General features: G+C 36.9%; 1 protein-coding gene across 2 annotated transcripts in view; it reads right to left on the bottom strand.

Annotated features, from left to right (window-relative positions):
- Positions 1 to 17,097, bottom strand: part of SGSM2 (small G protein signaling modulator 2) — a 177,156-nt gene that overhangs the window by 113,158 nt on the left and 46,901 nt on the right. For both annotated transcript variants that reach the window (XM_072429801.1, XM_072429795.1), the window contains exon 2: positions 3,497 to 3,572. In XM_072429801.1, the coding sequence (XP_072285902.1) occupies positions 3,497 to 3,572 (76 nt within the window). The remainder of the gene's footprint in view (positions 1 to 3,496; positions 3,573 to 17,097) is intronic.

The following is a 17,097-nucleotide window of genomic DNA, read 5'->3' as shown; positions in this document are numbered from 1 at the left end:
TATTTGGTGGGTGTTTCGAAAAGACCCTGTTTATTGTGATATGCACAGCATATCTTCCAGTGTGAGCTTCTTTTGCAGCATTGGATGGTGCTAGAAAACTTTCTCTGCCAAATGCCTTGATTGCAAGTTTGAGTAGGGTAGCTATTTAATGCCTGATCACTGGCTCCTGGACCCCATTCTGTCTAAGGTCTGTATGGTGAAATATCTACACATGTTGGTAACAGTGCAACATATCTCTGGCCCTTGGGGCAAATGCCTCTTTCCCACCAACCCAGTCCTACCCCTAGGATAAATGACCCCTTTCCATCAACGTAGTCCTCCTTCAATAGTATGGGTAAAATATTTTTCTAAGTCTTTAATCCTGGAGATATTGTAAATTAAAATATTTATATTTTACAGTTGGCCTTGCAGTAAAATGCAAGGTCCACGCAAACTGACACCCCTTTCCACTTTAATAAAATACCTACTGTTAGTATTTGTAAATGTACCTAAAGATATTAGGAATCATACTTACTTTACTACTGGCTTTCACTCTCTAATTGAGAACCAGGTGGCCAGCAGAAGCCTGAATTCCTACACTCTGACTAATTTGTTTTTTTTTCATTTAATAGGAACTATTGTGATGATAACACATTTCTTATCACAGCAGGGTTTTCTTAAACAGAAAATATTAGTACAAAGTAGAACTGAAAAAACTATAATTTACTAAAACTACTAAGATACCTGTTAACCCATGTTCAAATCTTTCAATTGTTTTCATATTTGTGTGATGATTGTTATGCATTACCCAAAACAGTAAAGTGCATTTTCTAGTTTTAAAATAAATGTAACTTGTGTCATTACTAAGTTATAGTGTCCTAGTGTCCCTTCCCATGCAGTCTTGGCTTACACAATCCAACAAATAATGCAGAACACATAAAAATGAATTAAAAATGCACATCATTGTGTCATAAAATTGATGTACACAGTCAGGCTTGGATTATTTGGTACACTGTAGGCTGCACTTTGGGTTGATTGATATGTGTCTCTTACACGTGTTCCAGGAACATGACTGTGAAGTGTCAAAAATGATATCAATCCAAGCATTCAGGCGCTGTGAACTGTAGACTACAGAAAGGGAGAAAGCTCTTACTTGGGTAAGTTTTACATACAGACAGTGGCACAGATTAAAATTTAGGACATGGGTTCTGATCTTGCAGCTCAGCTGAGTCTGCTAAATTACCTTCTATAAAACTTCCGCTGCACTGTTTAACTGCATGCAATGTTTTTTTTGCTGTGTTTTATAGTTATATGAATTTCATCAAATTTTCTCACGTATACCGTTAACAGTACTTTGACCAACATCACCAACATTTTACCATAACCACATGAAAGTATGTAAATGCATTTTAGTTGTGCATATGATATTGTATTTTTAAAGTGTATTAGTATTCTGCTAGTTGTTTATTCTACTACTATTGCCAATAAAGTACATGACATATGGGAATAACATATATTACATAGTAACACTGCCATAAAAAACATTACTAGTGATTCTGTATGGACTGGTATGAGAGGAGGCCTATGGGTGACACCATAAATTACACTGGGTGACACTAACTCTGGTGAAAACACTGTATATATTAGCTATTAACAGCGTCCTATGGTCAATCTGCTCAAGGTCAGACATCGGTTCTGCATATTACAACAGATGCTGCCAATACAAGTTTTCTCAGGAGTGACCTGCTAAGATAAAAAAAAACCTAAAGATTACTATGGCTTAAAATTTCAGCTGCTATAGAGCAATAAATTGCATAGTATATTTACCTAAATCTAAAATATTTGATGTTCTTACTATATATACCTTCATATTGCTTGATATTGCCAACTTTTTGTTTAAAATAGCTCAGGGCTTAGGTATTTCTTAAAAACATAAATAAAACATATTTTGAATGTTCACCATATTTGCAAAGATTCCCTCTAGTGGCTCTTTATTTCATATGAGAAACACACCTGCATAGGATAAAACTAAGATAACACAATTAGTAAACCTCAGTGTGATCTTTAAGGCTGTATTTAAACTTTCTTCCTCCCAGACCTTGTTTCATGGTGATTGGCTGGTTTTACAAGGGTACACCTAAAATTATTAGTAAAAATACAAAAAGAATGCAGGGACATCAACAACTAGGATGTAGCAGATTGACCAGGCGAGAAAGGTCAGGGTTTTGTGAAGAGAGAAAGCTTTACTTGGAATGATGGTCCTTAAATAAACTAACATTTTATTTAAGACACTATGTTCCTTTGGTATTTCTGCAGCACATGGCTATTTTTACAGCTTTACATATTATACCCCCGTCTAGCAAAACTTCGTATTAAATATCCAGCAACATTTACTAACTTAACAAAGCTAACCTTGTCTCATCAAAGCTTCCAATGCTATTGTTCATCATATTTTTTCTTATATTAGGTACCTTTTATTGTAATTTTGAATGCTGATTAGACCTCTGTTGTGTGAGTATGGTGCAGGTACAATCTGTACTCTCTGATGATGTAAGAGCACTGCCTGAGTCATATTAATTAAGTTATGAAAGAAGGATTAGTAAGCAGCACAGATTGAAGGCATTGAATAAAATACAATATTTAGGTGCTGACCTCATCTCTGACACTCTGAAAGTGTAATCTATTCACCTCTTGTCCTCCAATCCCCACCCCATCTCTAAGAAGTGAACATTATGAATGGAGTACAGCAGTACATGATATCAGCACATCATCTTAAAAGAATAAAAATAGAAGACAGGAAGACAATTCATCAGATTTGAACTAATAGGGAAGGTGCAAACTAGAAATGGGAGTTTTGAGTCAGAAGGGGCAATCTCTGATTTAGGACACCGCAAATGTGGAAGCTACACGACATGATCAAAGTTGCATTTAGCATTGTTGTATAAAAGGGAGTGCCTAAAAAAAGGACACTAATGGGAGTCACCAGATATTTTTTAATAAAAGTTGTGGATTTGTAAGGATTAACAATTATAACAATTTTATGAAATTTAAGTGACTTGGTTTAGATCTACTTTAAAAGAGAGCAAGTTTTTAAAGAAATTTGTCTAAACCTTCTTTAAGAAACAGTGACATATGAAACCCAAATTTGTCCAAGGCGGATGGAGACCATTTAATACAGTAAAGAGAAAAATGGCAAGCAGCTCATTAATTCACAGGAGTGGATGTTGGAACAGAGGTTGATGAGTGCACAAACCATTTCCATACGCAGCAATAGTGATATAATTTATAGTAACTGTATGTGAGCTGTCTATGGTGCTGAACTAAAGTAGAGGATACTTCCATGCACCATATCCATTATCCTAGAAAAGGAGGTTTAAAACTGTCCTCAAACTGCAAATTCATGTTTAGCTTTTTGATGCCCTTCTACTGTTTGTTGGGTCCACAGTTGTCCAGGAGGCATTAGATACATAACTACTCAACTACCTATTAGGTTTAAATGTAAACTGAATCCACTTACCACACAGAGCAATTATGTGACTGCTGTCTTCGTGGACAAACTTCCTAGTTACAGCCTCTTCCATTATCTGCTTTACCTGTAAAACATGTGTATAAGAAGCTTCAGCATACGTGTGTATACAAATGCATGCACATTTCATTTCATCATGAATGATTCCAATATGAATACACAAATGAGTGAGCAAGAAAACCACTAAAACAAAATTCAGTAAAACATAAATTGAGATTTGATGGATGATGAGGATCCAACAATGAGGCTTTTTACTTTTACAACACCATATTAAGCTATGAATAAAGAACAACCAATAATTAGCAAAATCTACAGGAAAATGTCTGCTTCTATTGTACATACTATACTATTACTTTTTGAACAACTAAATAGTCAGTAGTGTTTTTTATTTAGACAATTTGACAGCAAAACTGGGCTTTTTAAAGTGATTAGTATTGATTGTAGGGGGCAACTGAGCAAAAAAACACAACTTGGGCCCACGTTGATTTTCTTCCGTGGTGCTACTATACTGTACATCTATCTACTCTTTCTAGTTCCATCTGGTTGAAATGTTTGGTTGTCAGTAAAGCTTTAAAAATTCTGCAATCCCAACTGGGTTCATGCATCTTTATCCTTCCATATTTCATCACTTAGTAAACAATTCATTTCGGTTTTACCCTTTTTTTGACATGATTTGCTCAGATATAGCCAGTGTCAAACGACTTCTTTGCCATCACTTACACAGATATGTATCGTTACCAGGTTCTAGTCCAAATTAACAACTGCCCAGTTTATTAGCATTGGAAATGGTGAATCATTTTCCTTTATGATCATTTAATTTCTTATCTGTGTCACCAAATTATTAAATCACTTATATATTTTTTCCTGGAGAAGTTAAGACTAAAATTTCCTGTAAAAATAGAGATGAGGAGAAATCCTTTCATAACCAATTGGTTTTCAACCGTTCTCTCAGAAAATGATGCAGGCCATTTGATTGATTACATTTATGTTTCTTTTTTTCCATTTTTGTTCCTGGATAGAAAATCCAGTAGTAGTTTGAATAATTCATCAGCTCTAGTACTGGTCATACTGGATTGCAAGGTCATGCCTATCATGCAACTGTCATATTCTCTATGTTGGATTATATCTTTAATTGGAACAAAAGAATAGGACTTGATATGGCCTTTAGGGAGGATATCAAAATATGAGCGTAAAAATATAAGAGAAAACAGCAAATGAGCAATAAACTCCCCAATGTGACCTCAGTGACAAATTTCGAATGCTAAATATGGATTATGGTACAGCAATGTCTGAAGAAAACCCAGCCCCTCGCCAGAAACCGATAATGATGTCTGTGTAATATCATTTCCTTTGCAGAAAATCCCATGAGGCCATGCAGAAACCTTAGATGGATTTCATTCTCTTTTGACAAACATGTAGCTACAGTGATTAACCAATTATGTTTCTTGGTAACTGCAGAAGTAATCAATGTACAAACTGCCAACAGTAACAAGAAAAAAAAGAGCCTTTTATGTTTAAAATATACAAAAAATACTGCAAATATGAAAAATAATTGTTGACAAAACTGATATATTTAATAGGAATGGGGCTCCCTAAAGGATCAAGGACGCTTTTCCCTGAAACATATATGTTCACTATTTTGTTAATTTAATTTTTGAAATGGTGGAAGAGATAGTTAATATATCTTACCCAACATTTATCCCTGAGAAACACCCTGCAGGGTTTGCTTTGGTAAACATATACATCTAGCAAATGTCAAGGGCTTTGCAGACGACAGGAGGGGTTATGATGTCTTTGCATTCAATGCTATTAATCTACAGACTCTCTACAAAAGCATCTGCTTTAATCCTACCACACTGTTCTTTATTTTTAAAGGGATTTATTTTCACAATATCCTCCAAAAAGAAAATGCAAACCAATTTACTATCCTGGATTAAAAATTTAGTTTTGTTGGTTTACATATATACTGAGGACAAATCACCTTTCTTTAATGGTAGATGTGCACAACTGTCCAAAAAGCATAATTTTATGGAATATCATAGGTCGGGGTTCTTTCTGTATTCCTATATTGCTAGGGGGATTTGGGTGAATTCAGTCTTCCTTAGACTCCTGGCTTATTAGGATGCTGTTGTCCCTCCCTCTGTTGCACTCTCAATTCTACTAGCTCAGTTATTAGTAACTGGAAAAACACCAAATAAAATGAGACTTAGTAAACGTAATTGTGAAGATCCAGAAATGTAAAGCTACGTACACACTTCCAATTATTATCGTTGGTAAACGAACGACGAACGATCCTGCACGATATCTGCGAACGATCGTATAGCACCGATCCTGTACATACAGATAACGACACGATCGTTCGTAGATATTGTACACACAATAGATGCGAACGTTTGAACGATACAGGAAGTTACGTGCACCACAGGAACGTTCGTTCATCACGCATGCTCAGACCATGGACGATCAATGAATGATCGTACACACGAACGATGGTCAACGATCGTCGTCCAATCCGATCCGCCGGTCCGGTCGTTCATTTCCAACGACTTTCCTCGTTCGTCGGCGTCGTTGGTTACTTTTTTTACGAACGATTTTTGCCCAATCGATCGTTCGTCGTTCATTTTGAACGATAAAAATTGGAAGTGTGTACGCAGCTTTAGTGTACTGATTTTACCACCAAATCCCTTCATTATATAAAGAATAAATAGGAGACTTATTATTAGAAAAAATACTCAGAACATCCTCCATAATCCCCTAACCTAATCTAAACTAATGTTCTTCCATCCAAGTGCTTACTTCTCATGACATAACAATGATGACCTTCTCTGATCCTGCATCTTGCAATCTGACATGGCGGGGAATTTTCATATGCCTGGCAATGCTTGTCTTTAGTGTTGGGGTATCAGCTTAGTGAAGACAATGTGAAGCCCTTGCACAGGGGCAGCCAGCAACAGAGAAGATATACCAACTATATAATCATTGTGGATGGGTAAGAAAACACATGCATGTGTGTGTTGGGTGGGATCTAGCTTAGAAATGGTTAGAGGGCTAGGAAGGAAAGCCTAATATTGTAGGATACTGAATGCCTTTTAAAGACAGCAACATTGTACAGACGCCTCCCAATCTTTAGTAATCAATACAGCTGGTATGTGTTAATTAAAAAAAAAAATATTAGGTGTACTATAAAAGCAACAAGTGTAAGTATCTGAACTGGTATTAATCTCTTGTATTCCCCCCTTCACAGCAAAGCGTAGACTGATGAGGGGGAATGGGCACAAAAAGCCAATTAGTTGTGCTTAAGTCTTACGTGCTAAAAAGACACATACTGATGGAGAACAGTGGAGGGAGTACAATGACAGAGGGATGAGCTAATGAGCATGACAGTTCTTCCTCATCTGTCCAATTGCAGGCTGGGAAAGGGACAAGACCTAGTTACTTAAATCCAACAAATAATGATTAGATAGGTTTTACATTTCAGACAGGAATAGACAAACTATAAATCATTTGGCAAGTGTACAGCTTTAGTATATGTATTTCATTTGTGTGTTTAGCTGTTTGCCTGGAACTCCACTTTAATAACAGGAACGTGAAAAAGAGAGAAGATGCACTTGTATTTTTCATTATCTTTGCAACACTAATGTAAAGATCCAGCTGTGCTATTACTTCACTTGCTTGTCTTTAGAAAGAGAAATGTGCTTCTGCCCTTTGCTTCCTCTTTGACATTTCAGATCTGAGCCAGCCCCAATGATGTGCATTGTTTGTTTTTAATGACATTAGACCTGTGTATGACCACAGCGTAAGCCGAAAATATACTATACATTAATTCTTAAACACAAAATTAACTTATGTTCAGATAGGTTGCACAAAAATACCAGTGGGAATTGAATTGGCTGACATTAAATTACCAGCAGATTTTGTAAACGTCTTCCACTATTTCCTGTATGACAAGAAGATTGTTTTAAGATTTACAGTAGATCAGTAAGATCACATGAAGGCTTTGGGCAGGTAAAAATAGTATTCCTTGCTGAAAATTTAATTTTGCAGCTGAACAGCTAAGAATGGCCCAGCCACAGGATACATAAGACTAGGTTAAGACTAGCGGTTTATGCAAGTATTTGTAAAAAAATAAATCTTGGGCTAGCAACAAAACAAGGCCACTCTCCTTTGTGATGTTCCCCCATCAAGTTTTAAAGGACAGAGGGCTTGTATACATTCCAGGCACAATGCATAGACAAAGAAAAAAGGCTTATCTCGAATATGATGCACTGAAAAAAAGGGGGACACTTGCAATGCAATGCCCCCGCCCCCCCCAAATGTACTGGACTGGATGTCATATTGCCCTGCAGTGCACAGAAAAAGCAGGGAAGGTTAAAACAGACCTATCACCACATTTTTTTGCATTATATAAAAGGGCGGCTAACCCTTTCACATAATGAAAACAAAATCATTTTTTTCCCCTGGGATACATACACCACATATTCCAGGAGGCTGTGAGCTGTTCAAGATCAGGTATGCACAAAAGGGGATTTTCAGGAATGCCAGTCACCTGATCTTGCGCCTGCGCAGTGTGGGATTGGGTTATGTAAGAACCCAGAAGAAAAAAAAAAGAAGGTTGCGGCACCCCTTTTCTTTGAACTTTGGGGGTTCTGAAACACTTTTTGAGTAGGTAACCTGAGAAAGTGATTCTTGTATGAAAAATACTGATCAGGGTAAAAAAAAAAAATTATTAACACATAGTAAAAATTGAGAAAGCATGGTTACCATAGCAGTCATGGCTGAAAGATAGTTACTATCACTGGTTTTAAATGATACTTTATGCTTCTGCTACAGTGTTTGTTTTTGTTGAATTTCTTCAGGTTGGTTCATGCAAAAGCTGGCTGCCTGCTAAATTACTACTTGACAGCAATCAATAAAGACCAATCTACCTACTGTATATGTGATATTCTAGAACTGAGATGAAATTGGCAGGTTGAATAGCTTGGTAATTTCTTTTATTTCTGTGACACTTTGCTTTTTCCTAGGTCTGGTCACCATTCAGGCATGTGGCAAAAAATTAAAATGATCATTCTTTTATAAATTCCATAACTAATTATTTTTTATATTGCATTAAGGAAGCTCCATCATGGTATGTGTGATAGTTCCTTATAATGGACATAGCTGAAAGGATGAATCCAAACAATAATTAGAAAGCCTGTGTATGATTTAGCATGACATTAAGGTTACATTAACAGACGAAACAGGTAAATAAATTAATATCTCCAGATAGGAAATCTATATTCTTCTATTAGGATACCGTGTGGTGTCATCAAATCAGATATTTTATGCCATATTACCCAAAGCATTTCTTTACTAGTCTGAATCAGTATTTGAAATCATCAACTTGTCACAGTAATGGATAATGACTCATCCTTGTCTTTCTAGCAGGTAAATTTACAGCTGGGCTCATACTATCATGTCAAGATGACACCAAATCATACTTAGCAATCTTATAAGAATGCTGACCTTCTCCCTAAATGGGCCATATAATGCTGAGTTTTCTTGTGTCTTGATCAGTATTGAAAAGAATAATAATAATGAGGGTGGTCATCAAGACAAACATAATGTAAAACAGATCAGTATTGGTCACATATTCTATTCTGTTGATGGTTGGTGAAATTTGTATCTATCCTCACACTACAGGTAGGAGTCCTGGAACAGGCCATGAAGCTACCCTAATGCCGACATTAGTAAACCTCAGATCTTTCACACATCTCCATAACAAAGTGAAGGATTGGAGACTACTTGCAATGAAATTTTCCAGCAGGAAGAAAAATCAATGTGTACACTGATGAAAGCCTCTGACCCTGGAAGTACCAATCATCACCCTCCTGAGTGCAGAACAAGCCTGAAATTCAAAAGCAATTATAAACAATCTGGGTTATTGATTGGGTTTATTAAGTTTTTATGACCAGCCTAAAAAAGGGGATGGCGGAGCTTAGCACCCACACATAGAATATACATATTTAAAATTATTACAAGGTGGCTTTCTGATTTTATTTTAATTAAAATGGCTTAAATGTGTCAGTATCTGTAGGTTATATGCTTGAGACAATTTGCATTATAAAAAAAGCTGTACGTTGCTCTCACAGTCTAAATTCCCCATTTAAATGATGAAGCTAACTGGAACCTTAGGGTGTAGCAAAATGTCTTTGATCCTAAGTTTCAATTGTCATCCCTGAGAAACCTGCATTTTAAAAGGAATCTATCTGCTTGAAAATGATCAGATGGCAGACATTGTCAGACCTCCAGCTGCTTACTATTCCCAGAACACTGAATAAGAACTTGTTTATCATTATTAAAAATTGTGCACTACCCTAGAATTTATATGAACCCTGTGACCACTTCACTTTTCTTCTAGAAAGAGTCTCAGGTAGTCAACAGAGGGTCAGCTGCTACAAATCTCTGTGTGTAGTATGCAATATCAGTACAACTATATTTACCTTGGGCCACACATTGACTCTGCCCAGCTATAAATTTACAAGGTAAACATACAATATACACACTCACACATGATTAGCCTCCAAAAACATTGACAGGTAAAGTGAATAGCTTCTATTTGTCCCCAAAGGCACCCTTTAAATAGAGGGGTATATTAGACAGTATAAAAACAGTTAAAAACTCGTAGGAAGCAAAAAATTGGCATTGCGATCTGACTTACTTTGACAAAGGCCAAATTGTAATGGTAAGATGACCTAAAGCATCCCCAAAACAGCATATATTGTTGGGTTTTTTTAGAGATTATTTAGAGTCATGGGCACCAAAGGCTCACTAATTTGAAGGGTAAGATAAAGAAAATGTGTAGGGCTAGATTGCCAGTCCGGCACAGAACAACTACAGTAGCACAAACTGCAAAAAATGAAGGCCAAACAAGAAAGATATCAGATGAAAGAGCGTATCTCAGTTAGCATTGTAAAAGGCTGATGAGTACCAATGCTGACTTCTACCCACCATCAAGAACACCTACAATGGGCACATATGCATCAGAACTTAACCACAGAGCAGTAGAGGAAGGTGGCTTGGTTTGATGAAACACCTTTAATTTTGTGGATGGCAGGTTGCAAGTGCATCAATTACTTGAGGATGGGATGGCAACAAAATGCACAATGGAAAGTAAGCAGGGCAGTGGAGGAAGTGTGACTTAAAGCAGTGGTCGCCAACCTTTTGGAGCTTACAGACCAATAAATTTATGGACTCCGGACCATGCATGTGCGGGGAGCCGTGTGTCACGCACAGGGTAAGAAACTTCCCCCAGAGTGACGTCATGATGCCAGAGCCCCCCCATTCTCCCATCGCAGTTTGAGCCTGGGACACACAACACCCACCGCCTCGAGCCTGTGATCCTGGGGACATGGTCTATGGCTCTGGCTGGGGACACACCAGCCAAAGCTGGGTACCACAAAACTTTTCTTGCAGACTTAAAGGATATTCTGTTAAAATCTTTTTGCAAGATACCACAAGACACAATCAGAGGATTAGTGAGGTCCATGCCTTGATGGTTCAGAATGGATTTGGCAGCAAATGGCGAAACTGCGCAATATTAGGCAGATAGTTTTATTTTTTTCCTGATAAGTATATATGATTAGATCAAGTTTATAGAAATGTTTGACATTAGCATGCAAATTAATCCAATTCCGGAGAACCAAGGTATTTCACAACACTCAAAAAAGGACAACTATCTCAATAATAAACAGAAGTTTGTGGCACATGCACAAGGTGCAAGCAGTGCTTATAACTTCAGGCACCCTATTCACAAATCCATTTATTTAGATGTGTTTAGTTAGATGGTTTTTATCACATGTAGTTAAGGGTTTAGACTTTGCTTAGGTTGACAGAGTAGGTGGGTATATTACAAAAATACATTTTATGGCTTTTACAAGTATACAGAATAATCACCTGTGAAAAGGAAAATACAGGCCAAGATATAGATGCATAGCTACTGTATGTGCATAACATGCTGTCCATATGACGTAAAAAAGGAGACACAGCATCACTGCCTCTCTTCCAGTCACTCAGCATTAATCACACTAGGAAGAAAAGGCTAAATGGGATGACCCATAAGTACAGACGTCAACAGGACATGTATTATATCCATGTAGCCACTTCTAAGTGATATGGGGTAATAAGTGAATCATTGATAAAAATGGTTTCCCATGACTCACTCAGAAGAGTTCACGTCAGAAATTAAAAAAAACAAAACAGCTTTCATATTGGATTACAGAACTGGTCAAAAAACAGGTATGTCATGAAACACTAAAAAGTTCTTAAAGAAAATGCTAAAGCCTAAAAGTCTTAAAATATTTTGTCTAAGTTTACTGCAGAAGAGATTAAGTGGCCTGCAGAGAGTCCTGACCTTTACCCTACTGAAAACCTTTTTTGATAAATTAAAACACTGATTACAGGCCAAGTCTTTTCATCTAAATGCTCTTTTGTTGGAATTGGAACAATTTCCTACAGACACACTCCAACATCTCAAGAGCGAAGGCTTATAAAGACAGAAAGCTAAAATTATCCATGGTCCTGGGATGAGCTATCAAACAAAATCATATGTGATTGTTAGGTATGGCCAAATTTAACTTTAATTTAATTATTAACACTCTCCAAGGCTGGAGTGGATACACTTTCATTAGTGCAGCTGGGTGACACAGCAAACCTGAGATGGACCTGGTCCCGGATTGAAAACATTTGCTAACAAATAGCAAATGACTTTTAGGAAATTCATTCCAGGTTTGTTGGATCACCAAGCTTCAATGATGAAAGTGTATAAAAATAAATCCTATGGTAAAAATGAGTACACTAAATTGAGACCATCACAGGGGCACCATATATGCAGTAAAATACATATAAACAATACCTAAAAGGAGGGGAGAAGGGGACTTTTAAGGCATCAAATTGTGTAATACACATGGCAATTTATCAAATGCCAGCAAACTTAATTTATTTCTTATTAAAAAAAAAGAAATAAAATACAGCTTAATACAAACAATTCAATACAATACAATAATTCAGACATATAAAATCTCTGTTTTATTAGAAAATGTGATACAAAAGACATTGGGCATGATTTCTTAGAGCTCTCCAAGGTTCGAGAGAATACACTTTCAACAGTAAAGCTGGGTAATCCAGCAAGCCAGGAATGGATTTCCTAAAAGTCATTAGATATTTGTTTGAAAATGTTTTGAATCCTAGACCAGATTCATTACAAGTTTGCTGGATCATCCAGCTTCACTGATGAAAGTGTATCCTCTTCAGCCTTGGAGAGCTTTAATAAATCAAGGCCATTGTTTACAACAGACAATTATGAAGACCGCACATGGGTTCACTCAAGGGGTTAAACACAAACCGACTGCAGTTCTTACGCATTTTAGCTCCACAAAAAAATATAAAGCCGCCATAATTGCAGTAAAATACATACCATCACCATGTTTATACTACATTGTAAACTGTAGTACCTTTGAAATAGAGTCATGGCAAGGCTATGGACCTACATATTTTAAATTACTCCTCAATTACCATTGCAGCCAGCAGTCACTGTAGAGCAATTCATCCTGTCTGTGGAATTAAATTCAGTATTCTAAAAGTAAGAGTGCTCAGGTATGCAAAAACAAATTTTAGCTAGGAGGTTAGTCCTTAGGCCTTCCCCTTCTGTTTTTCATCCCTCCATGTCACTGTCAGTGAGGCCTCCTAATAAACTCATAGTCAGTAAGACACATGATGCACATAAACTAGTCTTGCCCCCTCCACCCCTGGTCCTATTGTAGCCATGTTGACTACTGTACATCTTTGCTATGGAGTTATTTGATTAAAAAAATCTATGAACCGGCACAGTGTGATTGTGGGCACATACTGTATTTCTACAGTATGTAACATAATTTATAAAGATATAGTTTATAGAATACAGGACATATGCAAATATTGGCATAACATTTTTTTAATCAGTAATGACTTGCTCTAGCCTAGGATGAAACATGATCAAAAGAAGTATTTTGTTCAATTTACATGAAAAAAAACACAAAATACAGATTGCTGTATTAAACTCCAAGAATGAAATACTGACAATACGTATATTCTTGTGATGTCACACAGCTTGAGATCTCACACATTTCACTATCACACATCAGCTTCTGAAATTTCCTTTGTTTTTAGCCTTTAATGAGCATTTTACAGCATGTATCTAAACAAACACATTTATAAATAGACTTTAATACCTCAAAGGAAAATCATGCAAATATTTCTTCTTCCTATATTGCATTCAGCAAAGATAAGCTTCTTCACAATAAATAAGAATGCTAATAACATAATTCCACGAAAAAATAAAACAAATAGGGGCTACACAAAGTGTGTAAAACCAGAGAATCAAATCACAAAATGTTTCTCAAAAAAATCACAGACTGCACCTTTAATGTGTATACATAATATGCAATTTACTGGAAAAAAAATATAATACAAAACCCCATCCAGTTTAACACATGTACAATTTCCTCAAAGCAATTATAAGAGATCCAATACAAAATAACAATGATGCAAACAAACAAACTATACACAAATACACACTATCAATGTGAACCATCCATTCGTGGTCTACAAAATTATCATATTACACTGCAAAATGATTTTGATACTGAAAATAACACGTGTGATTTACATGATATCGAGTGTGCTGATTCCAAATCTGAACTCAGAATTCGCCTATCACATACAGATTTTAAGTTATAGGCGTTATGTTCAAATGGTGGGAACATTATAACAGTTGCAGCTAACACTATGCCTGCTGCCGCTTCAGCTGAATCACGCCCCCTGGTGGCATGCACGGCATGTCTGGGCAAGTCAGTGAGCTGACTTTAGAAATAGGTATATAAGGCGAGATGGACCAAGAAACCATCCAATTGGATAGTACAGCTAAGCCATAGTGAGTCTGTTTTGAGCTAAAGATAAGTAGGCGTAGCTGTGTTAATGAACCAATTTTTGCTACATTTGTGGCAAATTTACACCGTGTGATCAACGCAAGAAGCTAACTAAGAGGGTGAGATTTGCTTACACGTAATACATTGAATGTGAAATTGAAGATCAGGATAAAAGCTGGGCACCTCATATCTGCTGTCAGGTGTGTTACAATGGCCTAACACAATGGTTAGATGAGAAAAGGAATAAAATGCCTTTTGCTGTGTCTATGGTTGGAGTGAGCCAAAAGACCATTACTCAGACTGCTACTTCTATATTAGTAAAATTGCTGGGTTTTCGAAGAAGACTAAGTCAAAAATCGTCTATCCTGATTGTGAATCTGCTCTGAAGCCAGTGCCAGTCCCTCCTACATCTGTTACTGAGTGACATGTTGGATGAGGACCAGGAGGTTGATGTTGATGTTAATGAATGGTATGAACCCCAATTTGAAGAGGTAAGCCACATTTTATAAGCCAATCAGATTTAGAAGATCTAGTAAGGACCTTACTAGAGGTCTTTGTCAAAAGAGAAGTCTAAACTGTTAGCCTCCAGATTAAAGGAGTGGAATTTGCTACAAAAAGGAACAACAACTTCACACTTTCGTGATCGTCGCACAAAGTTCGCAGGTTATTACAAGCTGGAAATTACATTTGCTTCTGTTCCGAAGTGAGCGGTCTGACGATGGAGTTAGGTTGCAAAAACATACCAGAGCAGTAGAGATTGTTCATAGACTCCAGAAAAGCAAGTTTGAAAGCCGTAATGCTGCATATAAAAGTAACGAAAAACCTTCTGTTCCTCTTGCTCATGCCGAGGGAATAAAAGAGACATACGAATCCATGGAGGATTAATTGAAATTGATTAACTATTTAGAACACAAGTGGAATGTTTTTGGTGACCTGAAGGTGGTGGCACTCCTTCTTGGCCTGCAATTGGGATATACAAAACATATGTGCTTTCGGTGTCTGTGGAACAGTCGTGATGACAGAAACCATTACAAAGTGAAAGAATGGCCACCCAGACCTGAACACCCTGTTGGCCATTACACCGTGAAGCATAAACCACTCACTGATCCACAGAAAGTTTACCTTCCGCCACTTCATATTAAACTTGGATTAAAGAAAAACTTTGTCGTTGCAATGGATCATGAGGGTATGGGTTTTCAGTATCTGAAGGACAAGTTTGGAAAAGTTATAACAGATGCTAAACTGAAAGCAGGCATTTTTGTTGGTCCTCTAATCCACAAACTCAACCGACTTGAACTTGCTGCTTGAGATTCATTTGTGCTAGTTGCACAAAACTTCCTGGGCAACCAGTGAGCTGAAAACCATGCTGAACTTGTGAACAACATGCTAACAGCACACCATCAACTTGGCTGCCAAATGTCACTTAAAATTAATTTCTTACATTCCCATCTGGACTTCTTCCCATGAAATTTGGGTGATGTGAGTGATGAACAAGGAGAGAGCTTCCACCAGGATATTTCTGTTAAATAAACAAGATTTCAAGGTCAGTGCAACCCCAACATGATGGGCGACTACTGCTGGTTTCTGCAACGAGAGACAGCGGAGAGCCACAAACGCAAAAGCAAGTGCCTGAAACACTTGTGAAGTGTATATGTGTGTTAAACAAGGACCCACGTGAATTATGTGTAATTGTTTATGATGTTGCAACATAAAACTACATTTTTGTAATGTCATGAGGCAAGTATTGATTAATATTCTTAAATCTTGTAGTACTACCCTACAAATCCTCAAAAATGAAGTATCTTCATCTCTTAGCCACATGAGAAATGCCCCTTCCTTTGGTTCTTTGGTTCTGTGCCTATGTTTTACAAACAGAACTGAACTCTAACCCTTTACTAATGTACCCTAATCTAAAATGTGTTAACTGCTACCAAACACATCTCATTCAGTGAAACCTCTTTTACTATTTACCAATAGCTCATTGCATTTGATATTGTCTTCCCCTATGCTTCTTCTGGGGAGACAAAATCAAATGATATGTTAATTTTTTGTTAATTAGGAGAAGGGTGGGGAAAGAGGGTCATAGCTAATCTGAAGAAAAAATAGGAAAAATACAACAAAAAGGGAGGAAAGTTCACTGTGCTGTGCATCCGGGGGATAACCCCTAAAATATCCAGCAAAGAGGAAAAGAGAAATACGGAAAGTGTCACATTTAGGAAGATGCAGGAAGAAAAAGAAAATAAATAGAGGGGAAGGGGATCAAGAGAATGAGAGGAGGTATAAGCAAGAATGGGAAAAATGAAAGCAGCAACTGGGAAATTGGTTGGTTAAATTCCAATAGAATGATGATCAAGGGGAGACAAATTCTAATGGATATATGGGGAGTGAATAGCTTTAAATTTGGGCATAGATTCTTGTAGTTGTGCACTTTTGATGAGGAAGGGTGCAGGTGACAAGTACAAATTTTTGATGTATAGGCACTTTAAACCAAATGTTTTAAAAATCATTCTTCTACTTTAGGAACCAACACAGTGTTTTGGCCGATGCTATCCAGAGAATAAAACAAATGAGTAATACATCCATTCATAGAATTGGAAGTTGTCAAAAGTAGTGTTAAATAAAGTGAAGCAGAAACACAGCTACCTTACATCA

This window comes from Pyxicephalus adspersus, chromosome 1, assembly GCF_032062135.1.
Source record: "Pyxicephalus adspersus chromosome 1, UCB_Pads_2.0, whole genome shotgun sequence".
Classification (NCBI taxonomy): domain Eukaryota; kingdom Metazoa; phylum Chordata; class Amphibia; order Anura; family Pyxicephalidae; genus Pyxicephalus; species Pyxicephalus adspersus.
The sequence above is the reverse complement of the archived record's forward strand: the minus strand, read 5'-3'. Positions and strand labels throughout refer to the sequence as shown.